The following is a 20,816-nucleotide window of genomic DNA, read 5'->3' on the forward strand; positions in this document are numbered from 1 at the left end:
ATTTTCCTTTTATCTGTATGCAAATTTTGAACACATTTTATAACATTTCTATAAAATCTTACGAAGTTATTATATCATTATAATCTAACTGGACATAAATCTATTACACTTGTATGCTTATTTCTGAAAAAAAGTTTGCGTTATTTATCCTTAAAAAATGTAAGATTCATAAAGCTCTGTGATGTGTAATCTTGTATGGTTTGAGACAATTATTTCAATACTGTGATGTTAAGCTGAAGCTTAAGTTTTATGTTTAAATTATAATTTATTTTATTATATAGCAAATAAATAGTCTTTAATAAAAAAAAAAACTATACTAAAAGTCTAGAGAATTTAAGCGTTCAATATTTTTGCGTTTTATTGAACGCTTAGTTTGTATTTTGTATACGAGTATGCACGCAACATTCCGAATACGAGCGTTCAATATCGAATGCTCCGTTGTAAACCAAGAATGTCGTCTGGTCAACCTCTGAAAGGCAAATTTATGATAGGTAGGGCGGCTAGGTATTTAAAGATGTGTTTATTTTCACGCAAAATTGAAATTATTAATTAATAATTTAGTACGTATAACACATCAATAAGCAAATCATAACGCTTGGTAGGGTCATTTGAATGATGCAATACTGAACACTTACAGGAGAGACGTTAATTTAAATACCCGATATTGGACATTCTTATTGAGTAATTTAGTTTAATTAATTAATATAAATCATTGGGAGGTGTTTCAGCTATATAATAAATGAATTATTGAACTTGTATTAGTGAATATTGGCACGAGTTGGCTGTACAAATGCACTCGCAAGCTCGTGCATTTGTACAGCCAACGAGTGCCAATATTCACTAATACAAGTTCAATAACTCTATATAAAAAATTCCAGGATTTTGTCAAAATTTATTGTATAACTTGTTTACTTAAATCTGAGTTGTTTGTTCCATATGTAAATGAGTATTATTCATTTTACATTATAAAAATGACATTCAAACTTTACCCAGCGAACTGCTCTGCTAGAGATCCACTATACAATTCACTACTCTTTGTTAATAAATAAAAATAAACCCTTTCCACACATTTTTTATCTTGTTGGCCTACAGCTGTCATAAAATAAATTTTAAAATGTTATTAAAAATGAAGAGAAGCATATCCATTAAAAAGATTATTTATTTTCAAATGAGGAAATGATCAACAATAATCAAACTATCATTACCTTTTTAACTCCGGCTCCTGATTCTCCGTGGAATACAGTTTTTCCCCCTTTTAGTCTCGTTATTTAAACTTACGGCCGGGGACATGGATATTAACCTTGGTCATGAGACTTTGAATGTTTCGAAATACCTTGAAAATTTACAATTGTATGCTGGTATTGTCAGGTGCATAACATTCTTTTGAACTGAATTTGAACCTTTTTAAAATGCTGTAAATTTGAATAAAAGTAAAAATGGGTTGTACCTGCAATGACAGTATGAAATTCCTTGATTTATATCCAGCACTAAATATAAAAATGTTTAAAAATACATCATTCGGTATATACATACTAGCATTTTAACTATTCCCGACGTCATTCGAGAGTTTTCTTCGTCTGAGTTAAAGATGACCCTACAAACAGATACCTAGGTTATAAACGATTCGATAATTGGTCATGGTCTTTAGAAAAGAATGAAAGGTATACCCCGCAATATATTTACTGAATTAATCATTAAATATATGTTCTTACAAAATATAAATACAACGTCGGTATTACATGGCAGCATTCCAGAATTTCATTTAGCAAATTTATTTAAAATGCTACATAAAATTATCAAAATAAAATAAATTTTATGTGTGTATTTTTGTGTGTGAGCAAGCTTTAAGATAAAGAGGAACTCGGTGTCAACAATGTAAACTTTAATAACAGTAAACACATGAAATTATAACAAATAATTCAACAGTAAAGAACATATCTACAAAACATTGGTAAATAGAAGCTAGACACTGTATGAACAATTTTGTACTAATTGCCTATTTAAGAAAAATCAAGTAATCATGTTTTAATGTTAAAATATGAATTTCCATTATTTTTTAAATCATACATTAGTAGTCATACTCTCATACACTCTCTTTAAGAATTCGAATACTTGTGCACATACATACATGTATACCAATAGAATTCATTGTAAAGCTTCCCATTTTTTATTCAAATATCTAATTCCTTCCATGAGAGCCGATTAAGGAAACAATTTTAGACACCGAGAGAAAAAATACTGAATATTCTTGCTAGAATTTGCAATCCAAATTACCCCCTCCCCTAAAAAAAAGTCAGAATTCTCCCAAACTCAATTTTCTGTAATGAATATATATGTCATCGAAGATGACAAAGAAACTGCTGGGGAAGAATTTCTCAGTATAATGATAATGTACAGAGCACTTCACAAGTAAATACGTGAATCCAGAACTTCTTTGAGTTTTTTTTTGGTCTGAAAGACGAAGTATTTCCAACAAGATTTATTGAATGCAGCTCCTTGTATTTCTTATAATTGTTTCGTATAGGTTATTGCTGGCCTTTTTGGCCTGATGTGGTACATAGTGATACTTCGTATAGGTTATTGCTGGCCTTTTTGGTCTGATGTGGTACATAGTGATACTTCTAAAGACAACCTTTCCTTATAATCACAAGGTGCCTGGAACAATCACTCTTGGGGTGAAACTATAACAATATATATGTACATGGAATATTAATTTAATGACAACCAAAGGGCAAGGTGCTAAACTACTTGACTCACTATATTGAATGTAATGAGTCCAGTCGATATACAGTTCCTGTTTTTATGCCTCTGTGTTTAATATTTAAAAATGCTGTCTACAGATGATTTATTCTTACTGTTTTAAGAAAGCTTCAAGTATTGGCAGCAGAAAAACAGCCTCTGTTATTGCGACTGTCGCCGAGTTTGACGTTTTCAATTCTGATCCTATGCACTGATCACATCTGAAGACATTACTAGAGTCTTCTCGAAGTTTGATCCGGTACAGACGATCGTAGTTGGATCCCCAGAAGTTCGTCTGCCAGTTAGGAGTGGCCTGAGCTGCCTCGTTTGGATACATCCCATTTCCAAAGGCAGCAAATTTGTTATTTCTTTCCACAGTCTTGTAAAAGATTTGCTCAGCTTCGGGCACCCCCGGTAATCCAAACCCTACACCTCCAGTCATCGACAGGAGGGTGCTTCTGAAACCGGGATGAACTGATGTGGCTTCCGGTCCGACCTCTCGCATCTTCCCTGAAATCAAAGAGTAAGTATGTTACATATTTCCCTTATGAAGAAAACATAACAATATCTAGAAAACAAATTTATATTCATATAAATTAAATGATTTCATATAATGAAATAATTTATCATTAACTCTTTAAGAATAGTGAAATAAAAGGCAAGACTTATTTCAAAGTGGCTTTATTAGTTCATAACAAACTGATTCGTGCTTACCACCAATTAGAGTAGCTGTGTAAGAAACACTAGAATTTGAAGTGGGTTTCTCAAAAACACTCCATTTTATGTAATCCTTGAAGTCAGATGTAAGACTACCTGTAGGAATCAGAGAATTATAAACAAAGACAAGATAATAGGGGTATTGTTCAGTGATGGTTTCCTCATATTCCAAAAACGTTTGGTACTCAGTAACACTAAAATATCTCTTTGTTGGTAGAAATCCTATGAGACTTTCAAGGTATTTGTAAGAAGCCGTTGTATTCGCTCCCAAATGATTTAAAACAAAGGTCACGTGTCCCTTAGACAGGTACTCGTCGGTATTACCGTCAAAGATTAAATATCCTCCCCATTCATTTGGTAGGTCATCAGTAAATAACTCTTTGATTTTATCAAAGACTAGGGAAAAGACATCTTCACCAAATACTGTATACATTGGATAAATTATTACAAGCTTAAAGACTTTCTCTGGTGGCATATGGAGTTTGAATAATAATCTGGTGGACACTCCAAATGTACCACCCCCTCCACCGGCGATGGCCCAGAAGAACTCACTGTCACTAACGTTAGATGTGCTTCCATTGTTGTAAATCGTGTGTACGTAGTCTTTTGTCGCAGTGACGACTCTACCGTCCGCCATGACCATTTCTACTTCCAGTAAGTTATCAATAGCCATTCCATAGAACCGACAGATTGGGCTATGTCCGCCTCCAAGAGTGTATCCCCCCATACCAACGGTCTGGGCACTGCCGCCCACAATCACCCTCCCATACTTGTCTACCTGAAACATATCAGTTATTACATCTTTTTACTGTGTCATATAATATTCTATCTCCACTGATTTCCACTCTAAAAAGTATTTCATATAAAGTATTTGTTTGATACCTTAAATTAAATCCCCTTGGATGATCTAAGCCCCTTAAAACCATATATTGTATTCAAGGTCTACTATCCCCCTTTGAGATCAGCCAATATCGACATACATAGAACATTTCATTCTCTTAATACGACAGACGACAAAACTGTACGCACCGCTTTTACCATAACCTAGCCAAATGTACTCATCACAGATCTTTGGCCTTTCTTGCAATCAAAAGTCGGCATTGTTTGCTTTGCGTTACCTTACCATACACATATATGCAAACACTTTTATGTCATTTTATGAGGAGTGGAATTTGATCAAAAACACAATGTTCAGAACACTTTTCGCCTGATCTTAATGGGTATCCTAAACAAACTTGCAGATGTTGTGAATCTGTGCACGTTTAACCCGTTAACTGACTGTGATTAATAAAGGTTTCAGACTGGTTATGACAAACTCTAGTTTATATCGCAAATTCAATACCTTTGAAGTAACTGTCAAATACAAAAGTACTTATACATGTATATAGAAAAAAATTGTGTGATGTCACCTATTGCTCTTAGACTTGGCATCTGCATGAAAATCAGAATATCTCTGTATTGATATCAATCTTGCTTCATAAACACCAATCGTACTTACCTCCCTTTGTATTGATATCAATCTTGCTTCATAAACTCCAATCGTACTTACCTCCCTTTGTATTGATATCAATCTTGCTTCATAAACACAAATCGTACTTACCTCCCTTTGTATTGATATCAGTCTTGCTTCATAAACTCCATCGTACTTACCTTCCTTTGTATTGATATCAATCTTGCTTCATAAACACCAATCGTACTTACCTCCCTTTGTATTGATATCAGTCTTGCTTCATAAACACAAATCGTACTTACCTCCCTTTGTTTTGATATCAGTCTTGCTTCATAGAAACTAGTCGTACTTACCTCCCTATAGACATCAAGCCACGTGTTACCAGGGCCTACAGATATTGTTCCATTCTCATGTCTCCAAGAACCAAGATCCACCACTCTATTCTTCATCAAACTCAGATTAAGCTGTGGTATTCAAAAATAACATTATTATTGTGACAAGAATATTTTGACAAGAATGATAACTTCCATTTTGCTAAAAGAGACCGTCTTCCAGTTTTCTTTACCAATAGAATAATTTTTATTGCATAGGTAAGTTACTTCATACCTTTTGGTGAGGTACTAAAACAGAAAGTGCACAATGTAACTCCACTGTCATAAAGATATTCAACTACAATAGTAATATGCTATCGTATTTTGACACAAAAACATCAAGGATTTCGTCGAAATAGTCAAAACAATATAAACAGACAGGTATTGTCTGCGCAGATAAAACTGACCAGGCGTAGGCAGCTAGGTGAAGTTTTGATTTAAAAAGACGGTCCCAAAATTTGATAATGCGCAGATATTAAAAAAGCCAAAACGACCACAAGGATGAAAAAGATATTTAATGTTCTCTATCAAAATCAGAATACTTGAAGAATTATCATCTTTTCATTTATTTGAAGAATTTTATCTTTTCATAAAATAAATCACCGATTGAATACGAATTGAATCCGTAATTATCTTGAAGAGTAAAATATTTAAGCTTATTAAATCAAATTGAGAATTTGCAGGATGTCAAAGATTGTCGGGGGATATGCTAATATATATAATTAAAAAGGTGTTATGTTCGGAAAAATAACACGATATTAAAAAAACTTCAAAGCTGTTTCGAGTTTAAAGAATTAATAAGAAGCTTAGTCACATGAAAATGTTAATGACAAATAGTTAAAAAAAATTATAAACCTATGCTTTTTTTTTTTTTTACATTATTTTATTCAACATAAGGTCTTTCCCAATTAACTTTTTTCTGGAATCCAAATTTACGGGGGAAAATAATCCCAAAACAAAATTAAAATATTTGTCAAACATACAAAATGGGCTTCTTTTAAAGATGTACACCGAAAAGTGATTTTCCGTTATCAAATATGGGCACAATTTTTTTAAAGATAACTTGCTCATTAATGAAGACCAAACTCTTTTAGTATGATTAAAGAATTAAAACAAGCAAGATTTTGTACACACTAAGTCTGTAATAATGGACGAGGATAGCTTTTTCAAAAAGCTTTGCCGTCTTTAGAAAAAACTGACATACACATATTTAAGGTCTTCCGCTCCAGGCGGAAGACCTTCTACTGATTCTGATGGTTAAGATTATTCTTATTATTCTTTTTTTTTTTTTCCTAGACGCCAACTTTGAGACCTCATATCTCGCTCATTTCTCAACGAATTTTGCTCAAATTTGCAGGGTTTATAGACGTTACAAAACTCTATCAGAATGTTGTCAAACATTTCAAAAATCCACTTCCGCTTTTGGGTTATTTCCCTTTAAATGAAAATTTAGGGGGCTTCATTTCCAGACAAAGGCTCAAAGACTACAAAAGCTGGAGTAGAAATTTTACCGAATTTAAATAATAGAAGCACGGAAGTTGTGCACATCGGTTTTTGTTTTTCAATTTCTGTATTCAAAATGGCGCTAGAGAGGGGTCAAAAATTAGAACGCCTAAAAGAGCGAAAATTTACACATATTTTCCTTTTTATCTTCTAAACTAAAAATATTTTGATAAGACATGTAGAATAAAAGTTGTGCACAATTTTAAGGCCTTTCATTTGACACCACTAAAAAGGGTCTGGCCCCTAACATTAGGGATCTGGGGCCCTTTAAAGTTTTTGCTTTATAACTCAAAAATGGTAAATATTTCGAAATAGCTGTCGGAAATAAAGTTGTTCTTTAACATCTTATTGATCTCATAAAAACATTATTTTGTTTGAGTCTTGTGTTCTAAATGAGCTAGAAGCATAACACATATACAGGTAAGTGTTTTCATTCAGCAAGTAAACAAGAGCTCTTCATGCGTGTAATTAAGATAAACTTACTATAAATAATAAACTTGGCTACATTAGATGCTAATATTCTTTAGAATCAAGTTCTTGAAGTATTCTGTGCTTTATTTCCAAATTATTTTCTGACAACTTTCCCTTTTTATTCGTTTGTTTTCAAATTTGGATAAACCAGTCTACTAAACAGGGGGGAAAAAGATAACCTTTTTTTCTTATCATATAAAAACAAACAATAACGATAGAAAATAAAACAAAACTTTAAACATAGATTATTCACAGCCATTAAGTACACGCCTTTTACATTCACCTTGTGTGTTTACAATTATGCAACCCCTCCCTCGATAGCGCGTGGCAAAGGAGGTCACCGGGGATCAATCGGCGTGTGAATTAGCGACCTAAGGTCATACACAAAACAAACCATAGAATGGCCATTCCAAATACATTTTGTAAACTAAGTGATAAGTGGATAAATATGTTGAATCTTTCAGATTATTTCATAATATCTTTGATTAAGTCGCGAGTACATTTCGATTTTATTCGCTGAATTACAAGAAAGTTGCATATTTATTTTTATAAACATTGTATTTCTCGATATCGAGATAATTGCGCTTTGTGGAAAATTACTTTAAAATCATTTCGAATCTTTCATATGATTTCGTCTTACTGTTTATCACTCGCTTGTTTTAATCAGCTAGTCTTAACTGCCTTTTACTTATTCACTTCAAATTCAATGCATTTTGAATGCCGAAAAGACCACTTTGTTTGCGTATTAAAGAAACAGTTTATTTATCTCTCTTATGTCATTATTTAACGAGTTGCTATTTCTTCATGAACATTAAACAACATGTATATAATTATCACGATAATTGTACATGAAGGTCATATTTTTAATTGTCAGGAAAATCGAAAATAAAATTAAGTACTTTTGAGTTTGTATATTATTTTCGTCCTAACGTACAATATTATTGCATAGAAAATACTAGGTCGGACGCAAGTAACCTAAATATTTCACTTGTATTTGAAAATTCTATCGAGTGTCGAATGAATTTTACCCGTTAAAAAGTGTACCAAAAACAAAAACAAAAAACAAAAAAAAAAAAAACAAAAAACTTCCTATGCAGTTTTCTTTGGGAATCAATTGGCTTAGATAGTCTACTCCGACATGTGTTGACAAAACTCGCACAATGAGAAGCCATACATTTCAAACTTTTGACCTCTTGGATAGTGCATGTGAAGATTACGCATAGTAATTAATGTCTGGAAAACGAGGTATGTTTTATAAAAATGATTTGACAGGTTAAGATTTGTTCTCATTCCATATTAAATACAAACACAAACCCGTTATTTTCTTTGTTATTTTATACCGTCAGTTATATTAGATAGATTGTTTTAAAAAACGTGTTGTTTAGGAAGATTAATCTTATGCATTTGTTTTATTTCATCTAACAAACTGAACTGACCCATGATACGAATTACTGGCACATGCATGTAATTAAGTGCGCGTAAATGCGGTTTTATTTGTTTATGTGGAAGAGCGCCCAAAATAAATACACTTCGAACTCTGGAATTTCCCTATTTTACTGTTTAAATCATAGGTTCGCTCAGCTGACGAGTTGTTTTAATAACGGTAATCAATTATATTCAAGTCCTGGCCAGCGATCGTTACGCTTGGTGACATTGCAATTAAACAGGTAGATACTAAGGTACTAAGATACTAACGGGTTTCACCTAATATGTTTTCATAAGAAGTAAATTGCTGGAGGATATCATGTTCTCCCTGATCACACCGATAGCGCGTAGAAACAGCGGTACATGAACACAAGCTTTTGTGTACAAAGTAAACGTGTAAATTAATCAAAAGGATGGGAAAAAAAAAACGATGAAATAAAAACATTTCTCTATTAACTGTAATTATTGTCCTTAGACAGATAAAAATAAATGAATATCCGCCTGAGAACATGTGAAAATTATACCCAAATACAATGTAACGAAGGATTTTGGGTTTAATCCGAGTACACAAAAGCAATGATGTGTACATGTACATGCAGAATACCTATTTTCTATCCTTCGTCCATGTGTTCCTCCTAAACAAAAAATTATCAGTAAATGAAATTATACCGAACGAGGTTGAAAAATGCCGAACTTTATTTCTTAAGATTAACAGCAGTTATCAGACTTTTCTCATATCACTGTAAAAATGCCCTAAAAACTAAAACCGTCTGGTTTGACTTTGTCAACGCGTTTTAGATCGGGTTCGAGATTTTTATTAAATGTCTGGAGTATTTCGCTTTTTCTGCAAGTCTTTATAATGAAGAAAAAAAACACTGGCAGATTTAGAGGAGGTTCAGGGGGCCTGCGCCCTTTTGTATCCAAAATTTACACAAGATTTAATAAATGAATTTTTTTTGTGTTGCTTTGGGCCCCTACCTCGACCCAAAACTGGTCGGGCCCCTTTTTCCAGATTCCTGTATCCGCCACTGAAAAAGAAAGTGTTGTTCTCTTGGATGTCGATATCTGAATTATATTTTAATTTAACATCCTGTCTAATATATCATGGGCGCCAATAATAAGACAATTATTTGTTTTTTAAAATAAAGTGGTTCTTACGGATTTAAAAAACCCTTAAAAACGGCTGAATAATTTAATTCATCTAACAAATGACAAATGTTAGTTTAGTTCTTTGCTTACATAATCTAACTTTTAATTATAAATTAACACGAAAGTCGTGCGATCGTACACAAATACTCAGAAGCAATCTTTCATATTTAATGAACGTATAGGTGAATAAATTTCCTCTCATCACTATATGTATACCCCCATCCCCGAAATAAATAGAATGTTTTCCTTCGAAGTCGGTTGGTTTTACCAGGTACATGTAAGTACAAGTGAGGACGGAGCTTTACAGAAGCAGGTGATGAATTCCGAGGGAAAGGCAGTGCCTATTCTATATATACATGTACATTCCTAGGGACCTGGTAATCTGCACCGATGTCACTGTTATTCAAAGACCTAGCTAAAATTCTCTCTCTCTCTCTCTCTCTCTCTCTCTCTCTCTTTGAAACGCAGGCCCGTCGATCTTAAAAAAAAAAAGACAAAATAATTTCAAATTTTTAATAAGTATCTCATCTCCCAAGCCAAAGGCCCAAGGAAGCTTTCTGTTCATAAATCTTCATCTTTGTTTGCTTTCTTGGTGTATATAAGCGTTATCGTCGTTGTCGTTCTAAAGTTACTTGAAAATTTTTCCTCATTTTTATCTTATCAAGAACCCCTGGACCATAACAACGAAAATTAGCAAAGAATATTTTTGGTAAAGTTTTGTTCAAATGAAGGGTAACATCCTCTTTTAACAGATACATGTAGTAAAAATTAGATGGGGTCCAGGCGCGAATCAAGGATTTTTTTCAACGGGGGGGGGGGGGTCCCAATAAAAATTCTTGACGAGCCAAAAAAAAAAAAAGAAGAAACTCTTTTCCCAAACGTGAAAAACCTATTTCGTGTGTGTGTTTGTGCGTGTGTGGGGGGGGGGGGGGAGGGGGGGAAATGGTCGTTGACTTTTAAAGCTTCATACCTAAGACTTTTCATACCATTTTAACACAGATCTGCGTTTTCGAGGAAGGGTCTGCGTTCTCTAGGGGGGGGGGGGGTCCATGGTCACTTTTACTTGGTTTAGTATATACATTTAACTGCCCCCCAACCCCCTCTAGATCCGCGCATGGGGTCATTTGAAAATAGTATTCTCAAGAACCCCTAGACTAGAATGAAAAAATTTCCAATATAGTATACATTCAATTTTTTTTTCTAATATTGATTCCAGGGAGAAGGATTGGGCCGGAAGGAGTGTTCATAATTTAACATAGGAATTTATATATCCCCCCAAACGAAGTGTGTGGGTTTGGGGTGGGGGTGTTTTGAGTCTTTTGGAATCACACTGTATGTCTGCCTAGCTGTTCGTCTGTACGTAATAGTTTGCCCAGGATATATCTTTGTTATGAAGAACCTGGAAGGCCATACTTGGTACAAAGATTACTAATAATCCGAAGGTGTGTCATGGTTTTGATCCAACATCATTCCGGCAAGTTCAAGGTCAATGGAAAAAATAGCAAAGTTTTGTCCGACCCATTCATTTATAATTCAATTTTGTTTGTATTCTAGCCTCTGCTTGGTTAATATCCAAAAAGGAACACAAACTATTTCTGTATAACCTGGTTTGGTATGAGACCCCCCCCCCCCTCGACAACCAGCTGAATCATCTGTATCCATACAATCCTTTCATTTCCAGTCCTCGGGATTCATGGAAAATTCCAGATTTAATAAATGTATCTTTTACTTCAAACAATAATTCGATCTTACCACATGTAAACAAACAACAAGGCTGCTAGGCCTATGTATCAGTTTTTACCTCTCCTCACTTCCCATCACTTCTGTTACTTCCGTTACTACGGTTGTATTATTGAGCGGCAAATTTGAACTAATAAAAAGCATTGAAATTTTACACCCATAGTTATTTAATGATTTTAAAATTAGATTATAAGGAATGACTCTAATTCTTGGCCAAATTATTCGAGTATAACCTGTTTGGGTCAGTTTACGCTGTTTCATAATCCGCGAATAATTTGGCCAAGAATTAGAGTCATTCCTAAAGTAATAGAGAGTCACTGGAAGCTCATACTTGATACAGGAATTGCTTATGACAAAAGGGTTTGCCACGACCTTCATCCAAGGTCATTTCTGTAAGTTCAAGGTCACTGTGACAGAAAAGTGTAAGATTACTGTATGTGCTATAATTTTGGAAGCTCATACTTGGAACAAAGATTGCTTATGATCCACCGGTTTGAGATAACATTGTACTAGACTGGCAGAAGAAGTTGTAAAATTCGTACCTAGATTTATAAATTTATAAGGGATGGGAGGAACATAGGAAACTTTTTTCTCAGATTGCTTAAGATGGGTTTGTTCTGACCTTGAACAAAGGTTTTCCCGGCAAGTTCAAGGTCACTGGCAGATAAATATTAAATTTTTTTCCATGCTATAACTTTGTAATATAAAATCAGTGGAAGCTTTTACTTGATACAGAGATTGCTTATGATCCAGGATGTGTTTGACCTTGATCCAGTCTTTCTGGCAAGTTCAAGGTCACTGACAGAAAAGTGCAATATTCTTTTCCAGGTATATCTTTGTCATTGAGTATCACTGGAAGCTCATAATTTGTGAAAAGGTTGTTTTTGACCTTAACATAGGTCATATAGGCAAGTTCAAGGTCACTGATATAATAAGTGTAAAATTCAAAAAAGGTCTAGGTGCCCACATGGCGCAGTGGTAAGAGTGTCTGCTCTAGAGTCGTGGAGTAAGGAGTTGATCCTTACGTCGCAGGTTCGAATCCCACTGTGGGACGCAGAGACCGGTCCTTCGGATGAGGCCGTATAAACCAAGGTCCCGTCTGGTAGTAGGTGCTGGCACGAAAAAAATCCCTCACTGCTCAATAGCCATGAGTGCCAAGTATAGATAAAAATTTGCAGATCTCCATCGGCAAATGGTGTCGTCTCCATATGATTGAAAAAAATTCTGGAGAGGGACGTTAAACAACATACAAACAAACAAACAAAAAGGTCTATAATTTTGTAATAGAAAAAATTGCATGCATTTGCTTTTCACTGAAAAGATGACAAATATATCATCCAAAGTGTGTTATGGCCTTGACTTAAATTCGAGGTCACTTAGAGAATATGATGTTTTGGATGAATAGTCTGAAAAAATACGTGACTGTGGTTTTTTTATGTCGGTGACATACAGATGGTGTTTGCTCTTAACCAGCTGCAGAATGTGTCATGGCTTTACGCAAGGTTATTTGGACATGTTCAAGTTCACTGACAGGGGAATTTTACATTCCTTTACTGTCTTTTTACTGTTGAAACATTGCAAATTGATGCCCCTTACAGGATTGTTTATAACCTTAAAATGTTGCATGGCCTTAACTCAAGGTCGCTATGTCCTGTCCGGAGCTCCGACGGAAGACCTATTCGTTGCATTGCAACGAGCTCGGCTCTAGTTTGACGTATTATTTTTGAGCAGTTCCTTGTATTTCTCCATCAGCCTTTTACAGACATATGCCCTGCCATCGATTGCAACTTCTCGGGCCTTCCGACAAGCGGAAAAACACAATGTTTTTCCTAGCTTACCAGAAAGGCCCGAGAAGATTCGACTGACCCTACCATGTGAACGACAGACAAAATAAAGTAAAAAGAACAGCCTAAATTTTAATGTTTGCATGCAAAGAAGAGCATTCTGTTTACCATGAACATATAGAAACACTTTTTAATAATTGCAATGAAAATTTCAAAAGTGCCATTTTCATTTATTGCAATTTTCTTTTGTTTGTTTTGTCGATTTTTTTAAAAGAACGAAAATCTTGAAAAACTGTTGTCGTACGAAAATTAGATCACCAGAAAATTATCTCCCTTGCCATGAACAGCATTTCAACCAATGAAATAATTGAAAATTTTCACATCATGCATTTTCTACCAATCGCAAAAGGGAGGAAGAGCATAGTCCGAAGACTGTAAAAAACTTCAACTCTGTATACCGTCTTCCAACGAAAAGGGTGACTAGATGAATCTACATATATAGTGTTACTTAAAGATACAATTGAAACCGTAGGTTATTTCTGAAAAAAAAAATGCAACTTATCAGAAAAAAATCAATTTCTTAACTCTTGTGTGTTCATTTGGTTTTGTCTTGCAAACACACTGTTTGGACTGCAAATATTTTTATGTGCCCGATATGATAACGAGTCAGGTTTTTTTTTTTTGGGGGGGGGGGGGGGTTAGGTATGGCACGCCGATTGCTTCAAAATTATTTTCTGCACAACGATCACGATTTTATACACGAGCTTAATGAAAAATATACACGAGTAAAATAAAAATGCACGTATCGGTAAAAACTGCACATAGTTTGAAAGATTTTAACACAAACATAACGAAAAATACACGAATCCGAAATTTTTTACACGATTAATGGGTATAAAATGCACAAACGTAAAGTCAAAAACTGCACGAGCAGAGGAAACTAAAAATTACACAAACAATTTTACTGCGCACACAGCTGCGCATATCATTATTATGCGCATAGAATATTCATTGTGTTCTTGGTTTTCTGTACTCTTTATCTCTTCTTGAATGCTGGATGTAATCGAGAGAAAATGGCGTTGACGATGATATGCATGTTTGTTTGCTTCTTTATTTCTTTGCTAAAACTCGATCCGATTTCTAGCTTATGCAAATCAAACGAATGAAGTGTTTTTTTGTGAACTGTGTGAAAAAAATTAAAAGTTGTTCGGAGATATTATATTTTTCTGATATTGACCGAGATCCTAGCCAAAATATGGAGGTATTATATGATGCCGGACATAAATTGTGACAAGAAAGGAATCGCATGGTTGTGTTATAATGCGGGGGGGGGGGGGGAGTACCATTGCATATGATGCACTCTCGACTCTGAACTAAAAGTAATACACAGTAAACTCTAAATTCCTAACGACAAACAGATCTTGCTTTAAGAAAATGATAGAATTATTAATTTATTTTTTTTCAAAATATACGCTGTATATGGCCTTTTAAAATTATCTAACTTATAGATACAACTTTAACGGAAATTACTTGTATAAAATAAAATTAACACATGCATAATAAACGATTAATAAAGTGGATTCTTCATGAAAACGATGGCAGACTTACTGCTGATTATAATCATTAAATTGTAGAATTTATTTCGGTACTTCTCATTTGTACTAATTATGATTTCATTTGAGCAGATTTTTTTTTTCATTTAGGAATAGGAAACTATTCAGTTAGCTGGTATATTTTTTATTTTCAAAAAGATTAAAAAGTGGGGATTACCTGACATTAGATATACACAGTATGTTTTTAAAGTCAAATATATAAAAAAAAATTCTAATTATACATGTATCTTTACTTATAAAATATGAGGATGTCAATTTTGGTTAGATATCTGTAGCCTACACTGTTATGAATTCCTTCCATGATATTGCATATTTTCAGTCAAAAACTGCTCATTAAAAAACAAGACGTTCCTAAGGGTAAGCGTTACCCTCATTCGTAATGGCGATTACTTGATAAATGTTTTCACTTTTAATAAAAAAGGGCCAGATAAAGAAAAAAAAATATACTCTATGTGCTTTATATACATGCGGTTTTGTGTTTTGTTACTTAAAATTTGTCCAAATGAAATAAAAAACTCTACTCAAATGATCCTGGCACCGGTAAAACTAATGACATTAGTGGCGGATCTGGTTCGTGGATTGATTGAGTCGCAACATCTAAATCTATATGTATTTATTAAAGTTTCAAATCGTTGGACCAAAATGACACAGCAGAAATTTTAAAACAGTGAATTACTAAATACATCTACGTACAATGTTACAAATAAGAAAATGGGAATGGATACTATAATAAATAGAAAGAACATAGAACGTGTTTTATCGCTCTTGAAAATGCAAATAAATCATGTTCTTTATGGAGCTCGAGGTTTGACAAAGATTTTCCAAGATAACAAATTTATTTACATTTCGAATTTGTATGCATAAAGTTTTAATTATTATCCGAACACTTGTTTTTTTTATAATAACACTTTTTTTTACCCAAATCTATAGTCATTATAAAAAGAACATGACTATAATTATAAAATGAAAATAATCTTCAATAACATTCATGGAACATATATGATAAAGCTCCACTTTTTATAAGACTATTCATGTGCATATCTAACATTTTTGAAAATTCAGATTATGAGTTAAAAAGACTAATCTATGCAATATGAATTTTGTACGTATATATGTACAAGTAATTAAAAAGTTTGCTTTATATTGTACATGTGTATCAATGGCATCAACCAGGTCTTGTTTTACTTTGAGCATGACTACGACTAAATATAAGAAAACATATGATGAATATAAACCTCAAGAAATTTTTGTTTTATTACCGTGTGCAAATTTATTATTGTCAAAATCTACATTGAAAATAAATATGCATGTGTAGCCAAGTCCCAAATAATTAAGTTCATCTTGTACATCTTCTTGAATTTGGTCTTACAATATCGTTACAAATCAGTTAAATCGCAATCCTGATTTCGATAGACTATTATATGTACCCTTAAATTCTTAGAAAATGTTACAGGCACGTAGCATCAGTAGTGGCCTGCCCCCCCCCCCCCCCGCCCCACTTTTTTCCAAACATAACCTACTTCTATTGTAAATGTCCACTGAAAAAGCTGGTTGCCCACCCCCACCCCCTTGTTGTAGGATAGTTTAAATCAAAGTAATTTGGTATTATAATGTGTTTCGAAAACAAAGTGGAAGGTGGACCCCCCCCCCCTCCCCCACGAAATAGGATTTTCGAGTTCGGACACTTTACCTTTTTTGTTGCTTGTCAAGGTTTTTTTCAGGTAGGCTGTCAAAAAAAAAAAATTTTGGCTGTCCCCCACCTTTCAAAAACGATACTACGTGCCTGTATTTTATAATTTTAAATTTTCTTCACTCCTTTATATGCATTTTAACTATTCAAAATAGACTACCGCCGGTACATTAAAAACAACATAAAACATAACACGTTGCTCAAAAGTTAAGACTACATGTACTACTTTGTTACATACATAAATTTTATCAAAAAGTGAGATATGTTTCAATATTAAAATTTCAGTTGCGCAATTATTTGCTCGATTTTCTTTACTGTTGACTTCCAAAAAGTTTTCGGTCAAATTCCACAACCCAGATGATCGCAACATTGCTTCAAAATCTGTGTATGAATTACCAGTAATCTTTGATCAAAAGGTATTATTGGTGTATGAAATAGCTAGAAATCGATTAGCGTACAGGTGTCTTTCGTTCCAGAACCAGCAGGGAGGGATCTCTGAATGAAAAGGTCACGCATGCACATCCTTGATTATTACCAAAAGTACACTCAGTGGGTGGTGGAGGAGAAGAGTTTGATTTGTTGTTAACTCTCCTGTATTGTATCACGTGTTGTTTTTATTTATTTCAATTTAGGGCTATATGTCATTGTTTTAAACTTTCAAAAGAATTTGCTATTTAGAGGAATGACCTACTAAAAAAAAATCCAACAATTAAACACACAACGGTAATATGCACCCCCCCCTTTTTTTACGTTATCTATACATGTATTCTTTGTAGAATGTTTTTTAATCGGGAGTGTTCATATACTACAAGTTTAAGATTATGTGCTTGTCAGTTTATCTACATGTATAATATACGTTGTACATATTCTTGAGAGTCTAGCGGAATATTAAGGTTTCAAGCATCCAAGCCACATTGACCTGTTATCTAATGAATATTAATGAAATGTGCGCAATGAGGATGCGTTCCATATTATGTCGATGTTGTATTCTCACTCGTGCAGTTTTCGTTTTTACGTTTGTGTAATTTTCTCACAATATCGTGTAAATATTTTGTTGATTGTGCAGTTTTTCTATAGTTTGTATAAATTTCAATAACTTCGTGTATATTTTCCTCACTTTGTGTAAGTTTTTACTTACTCGTGTAATTTTTGTTTAAGGTCGTGCAGAAAATAATTTTGAAGCAATCGGCGTGCCATAGTTAGGTATCACTACATTTCTTACTTGCAAAGTATTATTCCCTGTTGAACGTCCATTGAAATCATGCCCTGTCCCAAGAACTGTCAGATGGAGATTGTATTGTACAGCAAAGGCAACGGAATCTTTGACATCGTCACGTGTTTTCGCCACGACAACAGCAAAGGGATAACTCGTCCTAACCAAATTGCGCATCTTAGTAACATTCGTGTAGGTCTGGTGGTCTGAGGGGAATACCATGGTACCATTTGGTAAGGAAGTAGCAAATGCATTGATGATACTGGAACTTGGAAAGCAAGGGTTTCCAGGGTAACAGAAAGAAGTCAATGCCTGGCCAAGTACAGGAAAACTTGCCAAGAATGTGACAACAATTAAGTTATCCATTCTGAAAAGAAATTAAAAAAATATTTCCTGAAAGTTGTGATAAATCTTTACCCCTATCTTGCTGACAATTATTCACTTATTTCTATTTTTTCTTTTTTTCTGTTAACAATTTTAATTTTAAAACTTTGTCTCCAGAACCTACACTAGACCAAATTCAATTATATTCACTTTATTACGTAAGAGTAACATATAAATAGTAAGGCATAGCGCAGTTGTTAAGGTAGTTAGCACAATAATAATACAATCAGTAATTCATAGTGGAGAATGTACAAAACATCAAAAAAATGTTTACAAGAGCAGTGGCGGATCCAGGAATCTGAAAGGGGGGGCGACTAGTTTGGGGTTGGTGTAGGGGCCCAATGCAAGGAATAGGTTTTACTTAATAATATTGCTGTGTAAAAGTGGTCAACAATTCAACCAATCTTGCTGTCTGTCCTCCTTGATATATTTTCCCCTCTCTTATTTATTTATTTTCTTTTTCAATCATATGTCATGTTTTTTGTTTTGTATATGTACCTCTGACCAGATTGTATATAATGTATATATGTTGTTAATGAACCCCATGTACCAATATTTTGGTTTGGGTGAATAAATTGAACTTGAACAAAAGAAGGAATCTCAAGTTTGCTCAGATGAAGTGCCACGTTGTCGCAGATAAGTAAGAAAAAAATTAGGTGGGTCAATTAAAAATATTAAGAACCACTGGGCCAGAAATGTCAAACATGCAAAAAGCTTCTTTAGTTATTGTAGATTTTTTAAAAATATTTATGGCAGCTTAGGCTATAGTTGGGCCACATTATAGTATGAAAATTTTAACACGCAAGAATCATATAAAAAATCTTCTTAAGAACAGTTTGGCCAATTAGTTATATTCAAAGATGTCTTTTGTCTTTTTAAAAAATTCTTCCCCAAAATAATGAAAATGCTTTAGACATGTTGATATTTTGCACCTCATTGTTGTGTGAATTCAATTTTACTCTTCATTGCCCTTTGGGGTTTAAATTTAAGAATTTTAAGGAAAAATCTTTAAAATTGTTCTTCTTGGGGGGGGGGGGGCAATCAGGCCAATGTAATTGAGGGTTGCGTTGTTGCCCACGAGCATCTTTCTAAGATTTAGAATATGTTTGATTTAAAAAAAAAATGATTTTTTTTAAATACAAAAATATTACAGATTCCATTATTATGGTTTAATTGATATTAAGAGTTAAAAAAATGAAGAAAAAAATCTAGACATTCTGGTCCAGAAGTGTTGTTTCACCATCCCATTTAAACGATAAAACTTATACCTACAGTATTTATCGGTAGTTTACTACAGTTCGTGAAAACCGTATTTCTCTAACTTTACCCACACCAGTGTAAAATTATTCAGAATCGATTTTCCCAAGAAATTAAATGACGCATTTTAAAGTATTATTTTGCTGCATTTAATGCCTAAATTATTAATACGTAAATCAATAACTGAAATGTTGAATTTTTCTGTGTGCTTTCCCAGTTTTTGATGCTTATATTCCTTTTTAAAAAAAAAAAATAGTGCTGTAATTATTGTGTTCTTGTTTCTGTTTGTGATCAATACTTTCACAAATTGTTGTAGTAAACCATCCGTGTCGTTCATTTGTTTACAGACACATAAATACTACGACTTTATCTGTAATTTTCATTTCAGAATGAAAAGGTAGAAACTCCACATAATTATACGATTATAAATATATGTAGGTCACAATGAAAATGGCACAGATTGGGGTTAATATTCAGGCGATCGTTAAATGAAAAAGCATCCGTAACATATAGTGTCACAGCTTCTATCGGCATTGCAAAATTTGACCTACCTCTGTAATCCAAGATTATATCCTTAATTCTTTCACATTTCTTTTCACTTGTAAATAGGTAGATACTTATGTCAGCAGACAGGGACAGGTGCAACAGAAAATTTTGCGCTTGGATGGACAATATAGAAACAAAACAAAGGATCCCGTTTAGTATGTCAAGTATTTATACTTTTCACTCACGTAACATCGTTTTTGAAAATGGGGCCACCAAAAATAAATAAATAACTTACCTGAAAAATCTTCATCTTTGACAAGCAAAAAATAAAATTTAAAAAAAAAAACAAAATAAAAGGAAAGAAAGAAAGCGTGTAAATGGGTGAGGGGGTAGGTTCCAACCTTTAGATACGAATTTCATTCGATACATTAGCATTGCAGGATGACCTTACTGCAACAAAAATGGGGGGGGGGCATTTTCATGAACATTTTCTTAATTAACAGTAAAACATGTGTGGCGAACAGTTATGAGTATATAGGGAACTTATACTTCCTTGCTAGTGAGCTAGCTTTTCTAGTTATGTAGAGTCTTCCTCTATTTCAGGCAAGTTAAGCAACGGCGAGCCTGTATTACCCTTGAATTGGTGACCGCTTCACGTTACAATTGAGATCGAAACAAAGTGTATCCCCCCTCCCATACTACTCGCCTTCTTATCCCATAAAATATTTCTTTTTCTATTTTTTTACTTAGATAAATATATTTTCGATTCATTATCTCTCACGCACCCTAGCTATACCAAAGCAAACAAGAGGCCCAGGGGCCAC

The 20,816-nt window shown here is 33.8% G+C and overlaps 1 protein-coding gene across 1 annotated transcript; it reads right to left on the reverse strand.

Annotated features, from left to right (window-relative positions):
* Window positions 1-1,948: 1,948 nt before the first annotated feature.
* On the reverse strand, window positions 1,949-20,104 carry LOC133180346 (uncharacterized). The gene is made up of 5 exons (XM_061314894.1): window positions 20,058-20,104; window positions 17,875-18,232; window positions 5,260-5,370; window positions 3,454-4,234; window positions 1,949-3,249 (listed from the first exon to the last, which is right to left on the reverse strand). Exons 2-5 carry the CDS (start codon window positions 18,229-18,231, stop codon window positions 2,852-2,854), a joined length of 1,647 nt encoding a protein of 548 aa, XP_061170878.1. The 5' UTR covers window position 18,232; window positions 20,058-20,104; the 3' UTR covers window positions 1,949-2,851.
* Between the last annotated feature and the right edge of the window lie 712 nt (window positions 20,105-20,816).

This window comes from Saccostrea echinata, unplaced genomic scaffold (genome assembly GCF_033153115.1).
Source record: "Saccostrea echinata isolate AGI-Se365-2 ecotype Australia unplaced genomic scaffold, CSIRO_AGI_Sech_v1 ptg000001l, whole genome shotgun sequence".
Classification (NCBI taxonomy): Eukaryota; Metazoa; Mollusca; class Bivalvia; order Ostreida; family Ostreidae; genus Saccostrea; species Saccostrea echinata.